Below are 22,149 nucleotides of genomic sequence, written 5' to 3'. Positions count from 1 at the left end.
CTCTAATTTGCAATGGTGATGAACAGGTTGGCAGACGAGATTAGACAGGAGTCCCCGTGGACTATGATGTTTGCTGACGACATTGTGATCTGTAGAGATAGTAGGGAGCAGATTGAGGAGACCCTGGAGAGGTGGAGATCTGTTCTAGAGAGGAGAGGAATGAAGGTCAGTTGGAACAAAACAGAATACATGTGTGTGAATGAGAGGGAGGTCAGTGGAATGGTGAGGATGCAGGGAGTAGAGTTGGTGAAGATTGATGAGTTTAAATACTTGGGATCAACAGTATAGAGTAATGGGGATTGTGGAAGAGAAGTGAAAAAGAGAGTGCAGGCAGGGTGGAGTGGGTGGAGAAGAGTGTCAGGAGTGATTTGTGACAGACGGGTATCAGTAAGAGTTAAAGAGAAGCTTAGGACGGTAGTGAGACCAGCTATGTTATATGGGCTGGAGACGGTGGTACTGACCAGAAAGCAGGAGACAGAGCTGGAGGTGGCAGAGTTAAAGATGCTAAGATTTGCATTGGGTGTGACGAGGATGGACAGGATTAGAAATGAGGACATTAGAGGGTCAGCTCAAGTTAGACGATTGGGAGACAAAGTCAAAGAGGCGAGATTGCGTTGGTTTGGACATGTGCAGAGGAGAGATGCTGGGTATACTGGGAGTAGGGTACTAAGGATAGAGCTGACAGGCGAGGGGAGAAGAGGAAGGCCTAAGAGAAGGTTTATGGATGTGGTGAGAGAGGACATGCAGGTGATGGGTGTGACAGAACAAGATGCAGAGGACAGAAAGATATGGAAGAAGATGATCCGCCGTGGCAACCCCTAATGGGAGCAGCCGAAAGAAGAAGTACATGAGGGAAAAAAAAACTGGCTCCCCAAAACAGCATCAAATAGATGCCCCGTTAAACAGCTAGAACAATTTATTTCTTGTACAGCCCAAAAATACACAAGGAATGCCTCTAATGGGCTTTCACATGTCCTGTTTATGACAGACCCCAGCCCTAAACGTTAGGTGTCAGGGTTAAGGTTACGAAAAAACTGTAGGGAAAAAAATATGGAAGAAATCTTAGGAAAGGTAATTCAGAGAGGGGTGCTAGGTGTGCAATGTCAAAAAAATGGGTCAAATACAACACACAAAATGGGACACAAGTGATCCATCATGTCAGGGGTGGGCAATGTTGGCCCATTTCATTCTGACTCATTAATTGGCTAACTACAATTGGCGCAAAAATGGCTGCCATCGCATCATCCAGATGGATACTGCACATTAGTGGTAGCTGAAGTGGCTCCCCACTCACTGTGTAAGGCGCAAGAAGGGCCTTGGTCAGGGGGGTAACAAAGAAGGCAATGGTCAGAGCTTCAGACGTTCTCTGCTGAGATGAGAGAGCCTGTTCAAAGGACAACCATCTCAGCAGGACTCCGTCAATCAGATGTTTATGTTTGAGCGGCTAGACAGAAGCCACCCTTGAGTTAAGTGAACATGACAGTTTTTGAAGGACTCTGATCATTTCTAATTCTAATTTCTAACCACCCTCATCTCTGATTGGCTAACTATCTCTCACCCCCTTCACCACCTTAACAGCTAAAGTGTAGTGAGCGTTCTGGCACAAAAATGGCTGTCGTCACATCATCCAGGTGGATGCTGCACATTAGTGGTGGTTGAGGTGGCTCCCCACTCACTATGTAAAGCGCTATATAAATGTAAAGAATTATTAATTATTATAATTACTAGGGGGCTCTGCCCCCTGCTCGCCCATCCCCAGGTTTGGTTAACCGGATGTACAATTTAAAGAGATTGTTATTGTCATGGGAATTGTTACATACTCTTTCGATTCTATGTTGCATCGCTTCTCCGTGATCATAAATATACACCTGACCGAATTGTGGTTTCTTCAAAATTAAACTTGTCGTAGCTTGAATTGTTGCAGGACCACAGATTCTCATAGCGTATGGTCCATTATTGTGTAAATCTATGTTTTGAGCATTGGATGATGCGAACGCAAAAAGATTATTGTAGACTCAGACATTTTGCCTGTAGTGTTTGTGGATTTCACTTTCACCAAACAACAAATCTTTTAATTCTCGCAGATAACGCCTCTTCAGTGAGAAGAAACACTACTTTTCCCTGATGACAACAATAATTAGACGATCTACAAGTCTACGACTTAAACTTTAAAGCCGAACAATATCTACATACTTCTGTAATATCAGCTATGTCCATATATTCAATCTCTTTTTGCTTTTACCTTTTCGTCAGTATCGCATTGAAATTTAATTTTGTGTTTGGAATTACATCATGACAACGCAACATATAACTGCCCTTGAGTGAATCTCATTTCTTTCGCTCTACACGAACTGTGTCTGACAATAGCATTCACACAAATGAGAAATGACTGAACTGTGGGCATGGTTGTAAATGTTTTAGATGTGGGCAGGACTTTTCCAAATCTCTTTGCATAAAGTCTTGTCTCGCAGGGCTTGAAAATTTCTCTTGCGGGATTTCACTTTCACAAAACAACCAATCTTTTAATCCTCGCAGATACGCCTCTTCATTGGGAAGAAACACTATTTTTTCCTGATGGCAACATGAATTAGACGATCTACAAGTCTCCGACTTAAAAGTTAAAATCCGAACAATATATTCAATCTCTTTTCGCTGTTCCGTTATTTCACCGAGTAATAATTTCCATTTGTTTGCGCTAATGCGATATTAACAGGGTACTATCATTTTTTTGAGACTTTTGAATTTTAGTACTTCCATTATCTCTAACCTGCTCTACATGTGTACCGTGCCAATGTTTTTGAATTCTTTATGAAGTTCTACTTTGTCATCTACTCTTTGTCTTTTATGTGGATAAATCTCTTGGCATAAAGTCTTGTCTCGTGGGACTTGAAAGTATCTCTCTGACAAAAGTCACGTCTCATCCCAGGATCATTTTTATATAATAGAGAGACAATTTTCAGTGATTGCTAGATTATGTTAAACAGATTACTGTCAGGAACCTCATCTTACCACTTGAAATATTGCTGGATAAAGAATGTTTACAGTAAGGACAAGTTCACCTTCTTCAATGTTGTCCTCTGGGTTTGTAGACTTCTTTCCCAATGCATGAGATTCCTACATTTGGGGAAGCACACAAAATGAAAACTGTAAGGAGGTTTAAACTCATATTGACAAACTTCCTACACCCTCCCTCAACCCACCATAACCTATGACCTATGGGGGACGAGAGAAAGCTTTAGATTCATCAAAAATTTCAATCTCCGGTTTTTGATGGATCTCAATGTTTTAGAATCCTGATACTGAAAACATCGATATCTCAATGATGGGTATGTGTCTGTCTATGTGTCACAGTTTCTTGAGGACAGTCTAGAACTAAAATGGCTGTACAGCAACATACCAAACTCGACACACTCGCAGTGTTAACATTTAGAGTTATACAAATTAACCTGACACTCCTGTCTTTGGGGATGTGGGAGAAAATCTGAGGTAGAGAAGATGCCAACTGGCATAGCATCGAAGCCCAAGATGTTAGATCTGTGAAACATCAGTGCAAACCAACTGCACCACTGTGCCAGCCTATAGATTACCCTTTTACCATGCTTCTTTTAACTTCACCTGTTTGTTGTCTGGTACAAATCTTGTAATCGATATTTAACCCACTTCCTATTGTCAAAATGACTTGAAATTTTGAACACTTACTCACTTACGATGACAATGCATGAATTAATAATCAGTTTCACAAATTGTTAAATTAATCCATGTTAATTAAGAAGTTCAATTTTCACATGAATAATAGTTCAAGATTTCACCAATAGATGGTGCTAGTAATGGATAGAAATATTAAAGGAAGTGTTAAAATATTGATTACAAAATTATGCTAAAACAAACCCAAGACAAAAAGTTGAAAATTATATATATATATATATATATATATATATATATATATATATATATATAAATAAAATACTTTTAAAACCACGCTTACATTAAGTTCAAATGTGTAGTAAAAAGTAAGTCTGTCACAGATCACTCATAAAATAAAAGCGTGGATACTTTCCATCAATCAACATTCAAAAAAACACTTCTTAAAATCTTAGCAAAAGTACCCACCTTTTATTTTACGAGTGATGTATGAGAGACTTACTTTTTAGTACACTTTTTAACTTAATATAAGCATGGTTTTAAAAGTATATATATATATATATATATATATATATATATATATATATATATATATATATATATATAAGCAAAAAGAAACGTCCTCTGACTTTCATCTGTTTTACTTTCAGTAAACTTAATGTGTAAATATTTGTATGAACACTAAAAGAGTCAACACCATAAGACATAAACTAAAAATGTTTCACAATGTGTCCCTGAATGAAGGGAGGCTCAAATTCAAAAGTACCAGTCAGTATGTGGTGTGGCCACCAGCTGCTTGAAGTACTGCAGTGCATGTCCTCCTCATGGACTGGACCAGATTTGTCAGTTCTTGCTGTGAGATGTTACCCCACTCTTCCACCAAGGCACCTGCAAGTTCCTGGACATTTCTAGGGGGGAATAGCCCTAGCCCTCCCCCTGCGATCCAACAGGTCCCAGACGTGCTCAATGGGATTGAGATCCAGGCTCTTCCACTGCGAGGATGATCAGCTGTCCTTCCTGTCTCCCTGTAGCTGTCTTAGGCGTCTCACAGTGCGGACATGGCAATTTATTGCCCTAGCCACATCAGCAGTCCTCATGCCTCCCTGCAGCATGCCTAATGCACGTTCACGCAGATGAGCAGGGACCCTGGGCATCTTTCACAGTCGGTAGACAAGTCTCTTTAGTGTCCTGCGTTTTAGAACTGTGACCTTAAATGCCTACTTTCTGTAAGCTGTTAAGGTCTTAACGACCATTCCACAGGTGCATGTTAATTAATTGATTGTGGTTAATTGAACATGCATGGAAAACATTGTTTAAACCCTTTACAATGAAGATCTGTAAAGTAATTTGGATTTTTAAAACATTATCGTTGAAATACACAGTCGTGAAAAAGGGACGTTTCTTTTTTTGCTGAGTATATCTATCTATCTATCTATCTATATATATATATCTATATATATCTATATATATATATATATATCTATATATATCTATATATATATATATATATATATATATATATATATATATATATATATATATATATATATATATATATATATATATATAAATAATTTCTGCTGAATAACAATTAACTTACCAGCTCATGAACATAATTCTCATGCCTGCCCAGATAGTCCTTAGAAATAGTTTGCTCTCGAACGTCTTGCTTTGTTTTCCGAATTCTGTTAAAAGACACAAAACACGATAAAAAATGAACGTCGTTCTTTGACACTTCTACTTTATCTAGCAAATATCCCGTAAGACTACTGCCGTCACAAACCATGTGAAGAGAAAAGGAATAGATCTACACTGGATTCACAAAGTACTCGGAGCACTTCACTACCCTGCACACTTTATTGTGTTACAAATGTAATATGAAAAGGATACATTTACTATTTTTGCCCATCAATCTACACCCAACAGTCCATAACGACAAAGTGAAAAGACATTTATAAAGCCAAAAGAAGTCTCTCATTTCTGTAAGTATTCCACCTTTGACTGTGGCATTTCAAACTGTGGTCAGGGGACTCCTGTTTGCTTTTATTATCTTTGAGATGTGTCTAGAACTTAACTAGAGTCAGCCTGTGGACATACTGTAGTTTAGAAAGGCACGCATGCACCTGTGTATAGAAGGTCCACCGTTCATACTGTATGTCAGGATAAAAAACAAAACATGAACTCCCAGGGACTTTCTGTGGATTGTGGCGGATGGCCAGGGCCGTTACCCAGCCGGTACCCTCTGATTACGGACACGGGGTAGAAAGTAATTGCAGGACAGTTTCTCCCCCGGACAGACAGAGGGCAGCCTCCTTGGTTTCCAGTGGGGCCACAGGTCATGAACATCGGAGCTTAACCATGTCGAGGCCCGTGGCCACTGCCAAGGGGTACATGGACATTTTCAGGGCTCTATTTGGCTGCACTTCCACCACATTTGGAAGTGCAGGGAGAAGAAGCTCGTTGGGCACCTGAAATTCTTCCTGGAGCCCAATAAAAAGGGGCCAGAAGTTGTTGGCCAGAGTTGGAGAGGAGTGGAGGAGGAATGGCTGATGGCAAAAGGGACTGTGTGGGGCTCTGTGAGCATTGTGTGCTGGACTGGATCACTAAACCCTGTGTTGAGTGCTACACCAGTGTCATGCCTGTCTGTGTCAGGTTTAGGGTGGCTGTAAGTGCCCTTGGGCATCACAGGACCTAAGCAATCAAGTTATGGTGAGACACAGATCAAGACAAGAGAATAAAACCATTTGCAAAACTTTGAATGTTCCCAGGAGCACAGTGGTCTCAAGAATTTTGAAATGGAAAAAGTTTGGAGCCACCCAGACTCTTCCTAGAGTTAGCCGTCCGGCCAAACTGAGCAACTGGGCAAGAAGAGCCATGGTCAGGCCTTCAGAAGTTCTCTGCTGAAATGAGAGCACTTGTTCGAAGGACAACCATCTCAACAGGACTCCCGTCAATTAGATGTTTATGGTAGATTTGCTGGACGGAAGCATCTCTTGGGTACAATGAACATGACAGTTTGAAGGACTCTTGAGACCACCAGGAAAAAGATTCTTATGTCTAACGAGACAAAGATGATACTCAACTCTATTTCAATGTTAACAGAGAAACTTCAGCGGGGCTTTCTCAGCTCACAGCTTACCTCAGTGAAATTAAAACCTGGATGGAGCAAAAAAATTTAAATTAAATAGCTCCTGCGAATTGGCAATAAAGCAATGAGCTCCTTTTCAGGATGGATGGATGGATGGATAGATAGATAACAATGCAGGTATAACAGACAATAACTTTGTATAATGTTAACGTTTACCCCCCCGGGTGGAATTGAAGAGTCGCATAGTGTGGGGTCTCCTCAGTCTGTCAGTGGAGCAGGACGGTGACAGCAGTCTGTCCCTGAAGCTGCTCCTCTGCCTTGAGATGATCCTGTTCAGTGGATGCAGTGGATTCTCCATGATTGACAGGAGTCTGCTCAGTGCCCGTCGCTCTGCCACAGATGTCAAAACTGTCCAGCTCCGTGCCTACAATAGAGCCTGCCTTCCTCACCAGTTTGTCCAGGCGTGAGGCGTCCCTCTTCTTTATGGTGCCTCCCCAGCACACCATCGTGTAGAAGAGGGCGCTCGCCACAACCGTCTGGTAGAACATCTGCAGCATCTTATTGCAGATGTTGAAGGACACCAACCTTCTAAGGAAGTATAGTCGGCTCTGTCCTCTCTTGCACAGAGCATCATTATTGGCAGTCCAGTCCAGTTTATCATCCAGCTGCACTCCCAGGTATTTATAGGTCTGCACCCTCTGCACAGTCACCTCTGATGATCACGGGGTCCATGAGGGGCCTGGTCCTCCTAAAATCCACCACCAGCTCCTTGGTTTTGCTGGTGTTCAGGTGTAGGTGGTTTGAGTCGCACCATTTAACAAAGTCCTTGATTAGGTTCCTATACTCCTCCTCCTGCCCACTCCTGATACAGCCCACCATAGCAGCGTCGTCAGCAAACTTTTGCACGTGACAGGACTCCAAGTTGTATTGGAAGTCCGATGTATGTTGGCTGAACAGGACCGGAGAAAGTCCAGTCCCCTGTGCGCTCCTGTGTTGCTGACCACAATGTCAGACCTGCAGTTCCTGAGACGCACATTCTGAGGTCTGTCTGTAAAGATAGTCCACAATCCATGCCACCAGGTGTGAATCTACTTCCATCTCTGTCAGCTCGTCCCTAAGGAGCAGAGGTTGGATGGTGTTGAACGTACTAGAGAAGTCCAGAAACATAACTCTTACTGCACCACTGCCTCTGTCCAAGTGGGAGAGGGATGGGTGTAGCATGTAGATGATGGCATCCTCCGCTCCCACCTTCTGGAGATCTTGTCAGACCTTTTTCTGATGCCAGGAATCTTAGCGTGATTCCTCCTCTTTCTTATTCCGCCCACATAAACCACATTAAGCATCTTTCTTCCTTCCACCTCTGTCACATGTCCCGTGTTCACTCAATCCTCTCCTTTCCTAATTCTGAGAAACATGTCCCTGCTTTTATCACATCCCGCATCGATTATTGCAACTCCCTACTGGCAGGTGACCCTTTCTAATCTTATATCACAGCTCCAGCTGATTCAAAACTCTGCTGCAGGAGTCCTGACATGGACCAGCAACAACAAGCACATCACGGCCATCCTGCATCCCCTTGATGGGCTCCCTGAGCTGAATATAAAATTTTATTAACATCCTATAAAGCTTTAAATGGCCTTGCACCGGACTACATCAGTGACCCTCTCCATCGCTCTGCTCCCGTTCACCCACTGAGGTCCTCTGATTCTGGCCATCCTGTTGTGCCCCACACTAACCTGCACTCTGTGGGTGACAGAGCCTTCAGCTGTATAGCGCCCAGACTTTGGAATGACCTCCCGAAATAAGTGACATCAGCCGACTCGCTTCATCCTTTTGAAAAACAACTTAAACCTCATCTGTGCAGGAAGACGTTTAACTTAACCTGACATTCTGCCCCCCCTTTCATTCTTCCTCTCTGTCCAGATGCTCAGGATAATTTGTGTGTGTTATATCACAGACTAGCTGTCCCCCGCGGCTAAAGAGGTGAAACAGGACAAACTTTAAAAGTCAATAAACAAACAGGTATCGCTAGCAAAGTGGAGGCAAGATACGCTTCAAAACGTGGCCAGAGGTAGAGCGATTCGAATGGAAGCTGGCCTGGCTCCCCACACCTGACGTCACGGTTCTCCCTCCCCTCAGCCTCTGTCTCTCAAATTAACACGAATAAATTGCTCCTGAAAGTGAACTCTGATACTTAGTACAATGACAGAAGTCGCAAAATCAACTGGTATATCGAAGCAAATTATATAAAAAAAAATAAATAAATTATCTAAATCCATTAAGTAGTTCTCCTGTAAAAGGCGGACAGACGGTGGATTTTACATTTATTTATATTTATATATATATATATATATATATATATATATATATATATATATATATATATATATATATATATATATATATATATATATATACACACACTAGTTAAAATACCCAGCGTTACCCAGGAGGAAAATAAAGGTTTTTTTTTAATTGCTTAGAGAAAAACATAATTTAAAAAAACACAACTTTAAAAATAAATTAACAAACAATAAACCTGGGTTCACTTCCCGGGTCCTCACTGCATGCAGTTTGCATGTTTTCCCAGTGTCCACATGGGTTTTCTGCAGTGGGCTGGCACCCTGCCTGGGGTTTGTTTCCTGCCTTGCGCCCTGTGTTGGCTGGGATTGGCTTCAGCAGACCCCCGTGACAATGTAGTTAAGATATAGCGGAGTGGATAACGGATGGATGGATAAAGACTCACTAATGTGCTTGTCTTGCGGTATTGTATGTACTGTAAATTATCATCCAGGTGACACTCGGAACCGGCCAACTCTATTTAGTTTGAAAAGCAACAGGGGCGCAGTGGTGGCTCAAACAAAGAATGCTGGCAGTCGCCTGGTATATACTAACTGTGTAAGCCGATCCTAGAAAGTATTGAAATCGTCAGAACAACTCTGGGCATCTCTCTGCTATGAGGGTTTGTGTTGCCGACGTGTTTGCATCATTTGTGCAGTAGCAGCTAAACGACAGTCTTTCTTAGGAGGTTTCCTTTTGCCGGTGTACTGGCCTCACTTGCGTATCCTCGGAGCTGGAGCCCTCACCCGGACTCAATGCCCTGTGCCGGACAGACACTCACACTTGCACGCGTAGATCTCTATTTAATTTCAAAAGCAACAGGGGCGTGGTGGTGGCACTCAAACATAAAAAATGCTGGCAGTCACCTCCAGTTGGCCCTCTGGTGGTCGTTCCGAGTGTCAACTGAATGATAACATGCATACAAGACCGCAAGATCCCCCTCACCTTACCCAGAAGGGGGTGTGTTACAGCTGATTGCACCCTACAGTATTTTTAGACTGCTTATTTCATTGTTTTAACCTCAGTTGTAAAGGAATGTTTTAAGGGTCCCATGGGATACCCCTCGCAAACCGTTTTACACTCTGCAGATGGTGATTCACCTCCGCGAGAAACATGCCTCTATGAACAGTCAACGTGGGTCAGAGCTGCATGTGGCCTCTACGTCAGACGAATATAAATGACGCCGTTCTTTCTGTGTCGTCGTGTTCGAGTTGGTGGGCGTGGCTCTGTGAGTTGTCGTCGTATCCAATGGTCTTCGAGTTGGTGGGCGTTGCTCCTTCCTGCGTGCGCCATGGGTGTCTCACTTGCCGGCGGCTTAGTGAATCCACGCCCCTTCCGGCGTGCTTTCCATGGGTGTCTTGCTCTAGCCAACCCGCGGCGTACCATACGCCACATAATCAGGCCGGTTTTTTAATGATTTTTAAGCAGAGGGAGAAAATTAACATTTGAAAAATCAGTAAGGTAATAAATCAGCAAGAAAAGCAACATTGTAACAATGCACGGAACGAACCAACACACAATCGTCCGTGACTGAAAACTGGCGCACCGTCCTCGCGCCTTCTCCTGCCAGACGGAGGGATGGGGGTGCACGGCGCGGAGTGTGGAACGGGAGGAAAGGAGAATGACGTCCATTCAGCTCCATCCGTCATGCTAGTCTGCTGATTTCTCGTTCAGTATGCACTGCCCACTCATGTGCCCACCTCCAACTTGTCACTTGAGTCGTCGTCTTTACACAGTCCAGATGTACCTGTGAGTGACGTAGACTTTTCATTGCTCTGTGCGGTTTTGGCTGCTATTCTATATATAATCCACCAAGACACCCGACCACGGTAGTAGCGAGGTAGGAGGTGGGTGTGAACAAAAGGTAGGGACGTAACCAGTGGGAGCGTACGAGTCGCACTTAGTGGGAATTCCACGGTTTGCAGCCCGAATGGGGTTCAACGGCTTACCCACGCCTCTCTGCGCTGGGTAGACACACGCTCAATGTCATGCATAATTATTTATTGAATGCTAAACTGTCTAAAACGGGTTGGTGTGAGAATACAACAGTAAGTGAATGAAAAGATGGAACTCTGAAGACAGCAAAATACAACACAATAGTGAACCTGCAGCATAATAAACACCGCGTGGCTCAGACTTGCATGTGGACTCTTACCACAGACGAAAGGGACTAACTGGGTGGTCGGTGAGTTTTTGCATCCGGGCAAATGGGCAGGCAGTGTGAATGCCTAGAGAGCGAGGGTAGATGCCGTCTTCCGTGTTCCTGCAGGAGCATTTAAGAAGATGCATGTTTGTCGCGGAAGCGAATAGCTGTATGTAGCGTGTAAAACAGTTTGTTATGGTGCACGCGGTCATGCGGCGTAACCGAAAAGTTGGTTTTTAAAGACTGCTTACTTCATTGTGCTTCATCCTCAGTTGTAAAGGATTGTTTTAAGGATCCCATGGGATACCCCTCGCAAACCGTTTTACACGCTGCATATGGCGATTCACCTCTGCGAGAAACATGCCTCTATGAACAGTCAACGTAGCTCGGAGGTGCATGACCTGCACATGACATTAACCTGACCTGCACTGTGGCCTCTACGACAGACGAACATAAATGACACCATTTTTTTCTGTGTCGTCGCCTCCGAGTTGGTGGGCATGGCCCTGCGAGTTGTCGTCGTATCCAATGGTCTTGGAATTGGTGGGTGTGGCTCTTTCCTGCGTGCGCCATAGGTGTCTCACTTGTCGGCGGCTTAGTGAATCCACGCCCCTTCCGGCGTGCTTTCCATGGTTGTCTTCCCTTAGTGAATTATATATACAGTGGTGTGAAAAACTATTTGCCCCCTTCCTGATTTCTTATTCTTTTGCATGTTTGTCACACAAAATGTTTCTGATCATCAAACACATTTAACCATTAGTCAAATATAACACAAGTAAACACAAAATGCAGTTTTTAAATGATGGTTTTATTATTTAGGGAGAAAAAATCCAAACCTACATGGCCCTGTGTGAAAAGTAATTGCCCCTGAACCTAATAACTGGTTGGGCCACCCTTAGCAGCAATAACTGCAATCAAGCGTTTGCGATAACTTGCAATGAGTCTTTTACAGCGCTCTGGAGGAATTTTGGCCCACTCATCTTTGCAGAATTGTTGTAATTCAGCTTTATTTGAGGGTTTTCTAGCATGAACCGCCTTTTTAAGGTCATGCCATAGCATCTCAATTGGATTCAGGTCAGGACTTTGACTAGGCCACTCCAAAGTCTTCATTTTGTTTTTCTTCAGCCATTCAGAGGTGGATTTGCTGGTGTGTTTTGGGTCATTGTCCTGTTGCAGCACCCAAGATCGCTTCAGCTTGAGTTGACGAACAGATGGCGGACATTCTCCTTCAGGATTTTTGGTAGACAGTAGAATTCATGGTTCCATCTATCACAGCAAGCCTTCCAGTTCCTGAAGCAGCAAAACAACCCCAGACCATCACACTACCACCACCATATTTTACTGTTGGTATGATGTTCTTTTCTGAAATGCTGTGTTCCTTTTACGCCAGATGTAACGGGACATTTGCCTTCCAAAAGTTCAACTTTTGTCTCATCAGTCCACAAGGTATTTTCCCAAAAGTCTTGGCAATCATTGAGATGTTTCTTAGCAAAATTGAGACGAGCCCTAATGTTCTTTTTGCTTAACAGTGGTTTGCGTCTTGGAAATCTGCCATGCAGGCCGTTTTGCCCAGTCTCTTTCTTATGGTGGAGTCGTGAACACTGACCTTAATTGAGGCAAGTGAGGCCTGCAGTTCTTTAGACGTTGTCCTGGGGTCTTTGTGACCTCTCGGATGAGTCGTCTCTGCGCTCTTGGGGTAATTTTGGTCGGCCGGCCACTCCTGGGAAGGTTCACCACTGTTCCATGTTTTTGCCATTTGTGGATAATGGCTCTCACTGTGGTTCGCTGGAGTCCCAAAGCTTTAGAAATGGCTTTATAACCTTTACCAGACTGATAGATCTCAATTACTTCTGTTCTCATTTGTTCCTGAATTTCTTTGGATCTTGGCATGATGTCTAGCTTTTGAGGTGCTTTTGGTCTACTTCTCTGTGTCAGGCAGCTCCTATTGAAGTGATTTCTTGATTGAAACAGGTGTGGCAGTAATCAGGCCTGGGGGTGGCTACGGAAATTGAACTCAGGTGTGATACACCACAGTTAGGTTATTTTTAACAAGGGGCAATTACTTTTTCACACAGGGCCATGTAGGTTTGGATTTTTTCTCCTAAATAATAAAAACCATCATTTAAAAACTGCATTTTGTGTTTACTTGTGTTATATTTGACTAATGGTTAAATGTGTTTGATGATCAGAAACATTTTGTGCGACAAATATGCAAAAGAATAAGAAATCAGGAAGGGGGAAAATAGTTTTTCACACCACTGTACAGATATATATATATATATAGATTATTTTCACTTTAATATTTTTTTTTCTGCTGTGTGACAATAAAATGTGAAAAAGTCCAAGGGAGTGAATACTTGTTACAGGCGCTGTACAGCAGGTACAAAAGACACTATATACCACAGACAGAGAAGAAAAGCACAACATGGCAGACAGATGTGTATGCAGGTGGAAAGAGTAAAACGGCAGAGCATTCCTCACCTTAAAGATGACAGACTATCAAGTGCATCCACAGGTATCGTTTCAACATCAGGAGACTCCCCTTCTGAATAGCACTTTAGTGTGTCCAGACTGTTGGAAATGAAAATAAAAACATAAATTACATTTACATTTAACTGATATTTTATTTTCTAGAGCCACTCAACTATCATTTCTTTCCATATTTCTATCACAACTTTCTACACCCATCACTCTGCTTGAAACTGCTTTGTTGCCCCCAATCTGTATCTGTGTGTGTGTGCATTAAGTATTTAAATGGATTTTATCCATAAACTTATAACAGTACTCTGAGCCTGCAGTCAGTGAGGAGCACCAAATAGGAATACGCTGAACTGAACAATAGCCATGTTAGATTAACCAAGTTGCTCAGGATCGCAGGAGCATTAACTCTGTGAACTACTAACCAGTCTGACAGCCCCTCAGGCACATTTCAAATTTGACTGAATGGCCAGGCCAGTCACCTGATTTAAATCCAACTGAGCAGGCCTTCCATATGCTGAAGAGAAACCTTAAGGAGACAGGCCTTCGAAACAAGCAGGAGCTGTAAATGGCTGCGTTATCAGCCATCATCACCAGGGAAGACCCTCAGAACCTGGTGATGTCTGTGAATCTCTGACTTCAAGCAGTCAATCCATGCAAGGGATATGCCACAAAGTCCTAAATATGACAATGGCTTTAATAGACCTGACACTGCTGTGTCCCAAACATTATGGTGCCCTGTAATTTAGGGACCGCGTACAAAAGGTGGTACGTGACCGAAATATCTGCAAATCTCTTTAGATGAATGCCTGCAACTTGCACTTTAATAACACGTGAATTGTTTTGATTTGTCATTTTAAATTGAGGAGCAGAGGGAGAAAGCAACGAAAAATATGTCTTTGTCCCAAACATTATGAAGGGCACTGTACATCCAGTCTGCAGACAACTAACCAATCAAAAAGCAGTACTTGCTAGAGCCCACCCCCTTAACTTTAAGGAGTGAACGTGCCAGTTTTCAATTCAAAGCCCACTGCATGTTGCATGCCGTGTCACTGAAATAAAATCCTCTATATAAATAAAATCCTGAGCCTAAAACTGCAACGTTGACGTTTTTATGTCACATTTTTTGTCATGCTTTAAATCAGGCTTATTTTAAAACCTACATATAAGTTTGGGTGTCATTCTTTTCAGACTTTGTCGAACTTTAGTGTGATGTTAGATTTTCAGATTCTTATTCTATTTTTTAAATTATAAACTAAAAAATATCAAGAACTCGCGTCTCGTGAGATGAGACTTAACCAGTAGGAGTAGGACGGCTGCTGCACAGGCTTTTAAAGGCGCTGTGCGAGAAGCAGATCACGTGACATGGCAGCAGCAGTTGATCAAGCACAGATGAAGAAAAAAAAAACCCTTTCCCATTGTATCACCATTTAAGAGGGGGGTTCAGAGGAGCGACCACATCACCTTGGGTTGTGTTAAGCGCCCCTCTTCACAACACGAGTGGCAGAGACGCAAAGTGGCTGGCGTGTAGCGCAGAAAATGGGGGTTGGCGAGTGAAGAGAGCAGGGGGCGAAACCCCTAGTATATACATAAATTAGTAAGCAACAAAAATATATTGTGACACATTTAATTATTAACACTCACACGTCCATGTTATTATTTTACCTAGGGTCATATTTCACAGTACTTTCATTAATATACACACCAGTAAAGGCACACTGCTATAACGATAACTTGCAGCGAATACCGTTGTCTTGCGCATTCCTAGTTTTCATTCTCTTTCTCTGTACGTTTAGCATTCGTTTGCTCACAGGCTGATGCTCTTGCTGCTTCCTTTTTTTCACGTTAAAACTAAGTCAGTGTCTGTGTTGCAATTACTAAGTATGTTTTGCTTAATTTTTCACTTAAACTACCACTTAAGTCTTCAATCTGCCTCAAGAATGATTTAAGATATGAAGAGGTTGAGGAAGTGACGGCGAAGGTGGTAGGGATGAAAATGGCGCCCGTACACATGTGCCGCACGGCCGCCCTGCTGACCGCTGCCGAGAGTTGATTCTACAATAAAATAGAGAAATAATCTTGGAGGTCAATTATCAGCGGATAGTGGACATCACGTGGTATACTGTATGTGTACCAAATTTCAGGTCAAACTGTTTGCGAGCTACAGGTGATTTAAAATCCTGGACAGACAAACGGACAGCCAGGGTAGCATATTATATATAAAGATTCACTTCTTTATTTTTGTCTAGACTGTTCCTCCATATATAGCACCCTGAAGTTTTAAATTTATACAACAGGTAACATGATGGTGCAGTGGTTAGCTTTGCAGCCTCACAGATGCCACATTCTAGGTTTAATCCCTGCTCAGTGGCCATGTTGAGTTGGCACATTATCTCAATATCGGTGTGGGTCTTTCTTTCACATTATAGGCAAAGTGTAAATTTCTAAATGGCTCTGTGTTTACTGGCACCTTGTCCAGGGTTGGCTCAGTGACCCAAGATTAGATGGAACAGATTTGAGAATGTTACCTTACAAAAGCAGACCTGGGCAGTCAGATGCCCAAAGCCACGCCACAGAGAAGTGAAGTTGCTCTTCCCTGTGACTGCGTTTTGAATATAATTTAAAGGACTGGCCCCCTCCCTGCCTCTAGAGGAATTTATTGATTACAATATACTGTACCGGTTTATATTACAGCCTCACAGCGTGCATATAATTAGCCATTTTAACACTGGTGCATAAAGTACACCACACAAGATGAGAAATGGTGTGAGTGGCTAAGCGTTAATCTACTCATTTTAATAGTTAAAGTACACTGCCAGTCAAAAATTTTACATTTTACTGCCTGCCTTTTCATCATTTTAGATCATTCATTGCATTTCAACTGATTAAATTTGAAGAAAAGCTGGAAAAACTGAGGTGTTGTAAAACTTTTGAATGGTAATGTACTTTTAACTATTAAAATGAGCAGATTAACGCTTAGCCACTCACACCATTTCTCATCTCGTGTGGTGTACTTTATGCACCAGTGTTAAAATGGCTATTTATATGCACGCTGTGAGGTTGTAATATAAACTGTTGCAATCATTTTAAATCGTCATGTTTTCAATGTAATTTAATACCGTATTACTGAATAGTATGACATAGTCTGATCCACTTCTCCAGTGCTCATTCGTCACCGGTCACACTTTCATCCACTGCAGGATTTGCACACGTATCACATTTCATGTCAGTTGTTGAATGTCGTTTGCAGACAAAGTCACTGCAAGAAGAACATCTCATCGTTGTCATACATACGCAAGTACCCACGCGGTGTACTGAATGGGACTTGTGACTGTGAATCCACTCATAAAACCGGCTGGGGGAACACTGGGGGGAAACCCTTGCAACACTGGACTTGTAGTGAATCAAGCTGAGGAGAGATGGCAGATGTACACAATACACCAGCGCGAGTAACTAAGGGTCAATGAACAAAACTGTAAAGGTGTAGGTTATTTTAAGCGCTTTTAGCAGGTGTGTTTTTATTTTGGGGGCTATGAAAGATCAGTGCTGCCCGACATACAATGTACATTTTACAGCTGTCTTCACGGAGTATAGACTGCAGTGTTGTGACCATTTCTCAGTTAAAATACAATATACAACATACTATTTACTAACCACAGAACTGGTACATAAGTTTTATGGACAGAATTTCTAGGCGCAGAGGGGGTCTAGTTCGGTGACCTCAGAATCTCGTCTCTGCTATTTGCGGATGACGTGGTTCTGTTGGCTTCATCGGGCAGTGACCTCCAGCTCTCAGTGGAGTGGTTTGCAGCCGAGTGTGATGCGGCGGGGATGACAGTCAGCACCTCTAAATCCGAGGCCATGGTTCTCAGCCGGAAAAGGGTGGAATGCTCTCTCCGGGTTGGGGACACATTACTGCCTCAAGTGGAGGAGTTCAAGTATCTCGAGGTCTTGTTCATGAGTAAGATTAGAATGGAGCGGGAGGTTGATAGACGGATCAGTGCGGCATCCGCAGTAATGCGGGCTCTGCAACGGTCCGTCATGGTGAAGAGAGATCTGAGCCAAAAGGTGAGGCTGTTGATTTACCAGTTGATCTACGTTCCTACCCTCACCTATGGCCACGAGCTTTGGGTAGTGACCGAAAGAGCAAGATTGCGGATACAAGCGGCCGAATTGAGTTTTCTCTGCAGGGTGGCTGGACTTTCCCTTAGAGACAGGGTGAGGAGTTCAGTTATCTGGGAGAGACTCGGAATAGAGTGACTGCTCCTCCATATTGAGAGGAGTGGTTCGGGCATCTGGTCGGCTGACCCCTGGATGCCTCCCTGGGGGGGTTTTCCAGGCATGTCCCACTGGGAGAAGGCCACGGGGCAGACCCAGGACACGATGGAGGGATTATATCTCCCGGCTGGCCTAGGAACGCCGCAGGGTCATCCCAGAGGAGCTGGCTGGGGAGAGGGAGGTCTGGGCTTCCCTGCTTAGGCTGCTGCCCCCGCAACCCGACCTCAGATAAGCGGTGGATAATGGATGGAGAACTGGTACACATAAAAATACAGTTTTGTTAAAGCATACAGAGGATAAGGTAGAACTGATTACAGGTAAAAGGAAATCAACAATATGTGTCCACTATTTAATTGATTAAGTATGGAATCACAAGCCTCGTCACCTTCAATGTGAAGTCTGCATGTCATCCCCATGTCTGTGTGGGTTTCCTCCCACATGCCACATTTTAGGTCAAGCGGCAACTCCACATTGGCCCAGCACAAGTGGGACGTGCAAAAGAATGGCACCCTATCTGGGGACTGGTTACTGCCTTGTGTGTGATGCTGCCCGGACTACCTCCATCCCAGAACACATGATTGAACAGAGTAGATTTGAGAAGGTTAACTTACAAAAACAAAAATATATAACCCTTCATCACTTTAGATTTCTTACAAAAGTGAATGACAAACTGAAAAACCTTCCGAGTATAGAATAGAAACTGAAGGGGGTGACCTAATGAAACAAGGAGAACAACTGAAAGCAGGAGTGATCAAGTCCACAGCAGTCTTCCCAGATCAAGCTTGTGTACCTCTAAGCTACAACACAAAAGGGAGATCAGAGCGTATTTGACAAGATTAAGAATGACACCTGGTGCAGGTCTTGGTCTTGTCACATCTGGACTACTTAAACTCTCCGCTGACAGAAATGTGTCACCAAGCCCCTGGAGCAGCACGTCTGGTGTTCAATCAGTCGAGGTGGGCACATGTCACTCCTCTCTTCAGATTACTACATTGGCTCTCTGTAGCGGCACATGTTAAGTTCAAATCCTTGATGCCTGCTTATGGTGCAGACCTTTTCGCGGTCCTATGCTACTTCTTGGCCACTCAGGTCTCTGCTGATGAACGGCACTGGGTGATGCCCACCAATACGTGGTATCAAATCCCAGTCCTGACTCTTTTCATGTGCAAGTTCCTGGCTGATAGAACAAACTGCCCACCTCCATTCTAACGCCTGACTCCCTCAATAAGTTTAAGAAGCATATAAAGAATCTCGTTTGGGGATTTTTCCCCCCCGATAACTAACTAAAGAAGTGTAAGTCGCTTATATTTTGTTCCGAGCTCTTCAGTAGGGGTGATCCATTTTGTTAACTTGTCCTGTCACATTTACTCTCTTTTTTAGGGCTCTTCACAAATAAATATAAAATGTAGAACAAAAACAGAGGGCAGATGTGGTTTAAAAGGCAATAGCCAAAATACGCGTTGATGCCTTTTATTTTATTTGTCTGACTACAACACTATCAAGTGTGTGTACAATGCATTCATTAATACTTTTCCGTCCCGTCCCCCCCAAGAAAATATTCTGCAACAGTAAAACCGTACCGAGTCGCTCACTTTTTACACAGACACAGCACCCTGTCTCAAATTGTTACTAAAAGCCCACCAGAGACGTTCAGAACTACAACAGCCCACCCAAGCCGAAACGGACCTGCACAACGTACTGATTTCTTCCACAGTTTCGGAGTTGAGGGCCATTTCTGCCCCAAACACAGCATCTTCTTGAGCGGAGCTGTCCTGGGCAGGCTCTTCAAAAGAATAAACATCGGCAGGCAGTCTTTCTTTCCATAATTTTGCCAGAGTTCCCACATGGAACACCGTGCTATTAATATCTTGATATTCGTAGGCAGGAATACCCGAGTCGCTCTCCGCGACGAGCTGCGCCATGTCAATTGTCAATGCGATTTGCATGCGCGCGCGCGACGGAGAGAGGGAAGGTACTTCCTGTTATAATCGACGTGTCAAAATAAAAGTCCCAAGGTATTCAGATTGAAACATAGACATATATAGGTAGACGCCGCCTTCATTGTGTTGTCCAGTCGACACTATACGTCAGCGCATCCGCCATATTGCGAGTGGCAAAAGTGCCATTTAAACTAATACAGGTAGACGTGGAAACCGGGTTTTTTGATGAAAAAACAATAACGTTTAAAACAGTATCGTTTATATAAAACAGATTTGGGTGAATCGTTTAAATGTAATTATTTGTATTCATTTACACACTAATAATGGCAATTATTGAGATGAAAACCTAACCAATGTCTGAAAGTCAAAATAGTAAGACTGCAGCTGGCAGTCTGGTCTTTTTCTTTTAACAGTGAAATGATCCACTCAATGACAAAAATAGACACTTTTATTGTATACAAATTGGCTTAATAATTTCTGAAAACATTTCACTCATTCCTCTCTCAATCTCTCTCTCTCTCTCTCTCACACACACACACACACACACACACAATGTAGTTACTTAAATATATACAGGATAGGATCTAAAATCCATGAAACAGAACTCTCTTACATAGCTTTTTCCGTGTGTTGCTACTCTGTAATTTGAGAGTATTCAATGTGGTTCAGCCTTAGTGTGTGGAAGAGAGACACCACTAAAGACATGAGCATGAAATGATGGTTGTCAGTTTCAAACTGTGTTTCCCCTAGATGTGCTCCTTGAGAAAAAAACACATCATCTGAACCAATCTCAGCCCGAACAAACTGACTGATCAAAGATCTGCTGACAGCTTGCCCTAATGTCGACTGTTGGATCACACGCTCAGCTACTTGACAGGACCCTCAGAAGGAATCGTCAGACCTCCTTTGTTTTTTTAATGTGAGCGAGTGGTAGCTTTGATCATATGATGCCGGTACAGCGTCTGTTACCAAACTAGCATGGCACACGTCACAGGACAGTTTTCTCCAAATCTGTCAAATGTCAAACCCTGAGATGTAAACAAGGGCATTTTCCACGAGGCCACCAAAGCGGGTTGGTAAGTAGCTATGGTCACACATAATTTCAGGGATATTTGCAAAAGGAGATGGAAGCTTTTCTTCTTCTTCTTCTTCTGCTGCTGCTGCTGCTGGTGTAGAGGACATCTCAACAGCAGACAGGGAGGCCGTCTCATCTTGTGCTGCCGCGTTTCCAGATGTGCTTGGAGAGGCAAAACACAGAAACATGAGACGACGGAAAATGGCCTGGAACCGACCAGCTGAAGGGTTGTTCTTTCAGCCCCCTAAAACACACATGCGCCACTTTTACAGATCTTTACTCTTTTTAGGTTGAATTTCTTTAGAAAGAAAAAAAATCTGCACTGCTAGTAACAGTTTGGCTTCATAAATTGTACAAAGTGTCAGATTTACATGCTTGTCTGTCTGTCCCCACAAAGTCGATCAATCACAGCTGTCAGTCTGAGGATATTATAAAGACAATGCAATTACCATGGTAACACCGCACATGAATGCATGGCTTTGCTACCTTAGCCTGACGTAGCTAAAGTTAAGATTATAAAACAGGATTTTCTAATGGCCGAATATAACCAAAACAATTGTTCAGCCTTACCTATGAAATGTAATCCCCTCGGGATCTGCTTTGGAGCGTCCAGCGGTTTGTCCAATCCCAAGCAGCACATCATTCATTACTTCACTCCACAGCAGTGCCACTCACAATATGGCGGCGTTGACATACGATGCTGCTGGTCATGTAGCGTCTAGTAATTCTATGTCTATGGTTTGAAAGAGGCGTCTATTGAGATGGTCATCCGGTCACTCGACCTCTCATTAGATGTCTGCAACTTCAACCAGACTTTATTGGATCGTTTTCATATAGACACAACTTTAATTGTCTCTAGGGGAACATTTTCTAGAAGCCCATTAAACAAATGCTATTTGGTGTGATAGATGGCAGGCTTGACAGTCATGAGTTGGCCACACAGTGAGTGAAGAGGAACAGCGTTCATGGGGTTGGGTCGCTTCCGCTCAACATCCTGAGAGCAGGAGCAACCAGTGACCTTCGGGAGGCTGTCCTACAGACAGGAGCGGACTGGGTCTCAAAAATCAACGAGTGAGGTGACGAGGTTGACGCACTTGGCCCATTATTCACTGTAATTTTCTTAAGATTTGTGATGAGTACGTGGCTCGCTACTTGGTATGAGTCT

At 43.1% G+C, this 22,149-nt stretch overlaps 1 protein-coding gene across 1 annotated transcript in view; it reads right to left on the bottom strand.

The window, feature by feature from the left end:
- The window catches only part of snapc3 (small nuclear RNA activating complex, polypeptide 3), a 50,747-nt gene extending 30,798 nt beyond the window's left edge, over positions 1-19,949 (bottom strand). The window contains exons 1-4 of the mRNA XM_039758200.1: positions 19,656-19,949; positions 13,695-13,784; positions 5,243-5,327; positions 3,010-3,114 (exon numbers count right to left, since the gene is read on the bottom strand). Coding sequence (XP_039614134.1) covers positions 3,010-3,114; positions 5,243-5,327; positions 13,695-13,784; positions 19,656-19,915 — 540 coding nt within the window. The 5' untranslated portion in view covers positions 19,916-19,949. The remainder of the gene's footprint in view (positions 1-3,009; positions 3,115-5,242; positions 5,328-13,694; positions 13,785-19,655) is intronic.
- Positions 19,950-22,149: the final 2,200 nt, after the last annotated feature.

Source organism: Polypterus senegalus, chromosome 7, assembly GCF_016835505.1.
Source record: "Polypterus senegalus isolate Bchr_013 chromosome 7, ASM1683550v1, whole genome shotgun sequence".
NCBI lineage: Eukaryota > Metazoa > Chordata > Cladistia > Polypteriformes > Polypteridae > Polypterus > Polypterus senegalus.
Note: the sequence above shows the minus strand (reverse complement) of the source record. Positions and strands in the feature narration are given on the sequence as shown.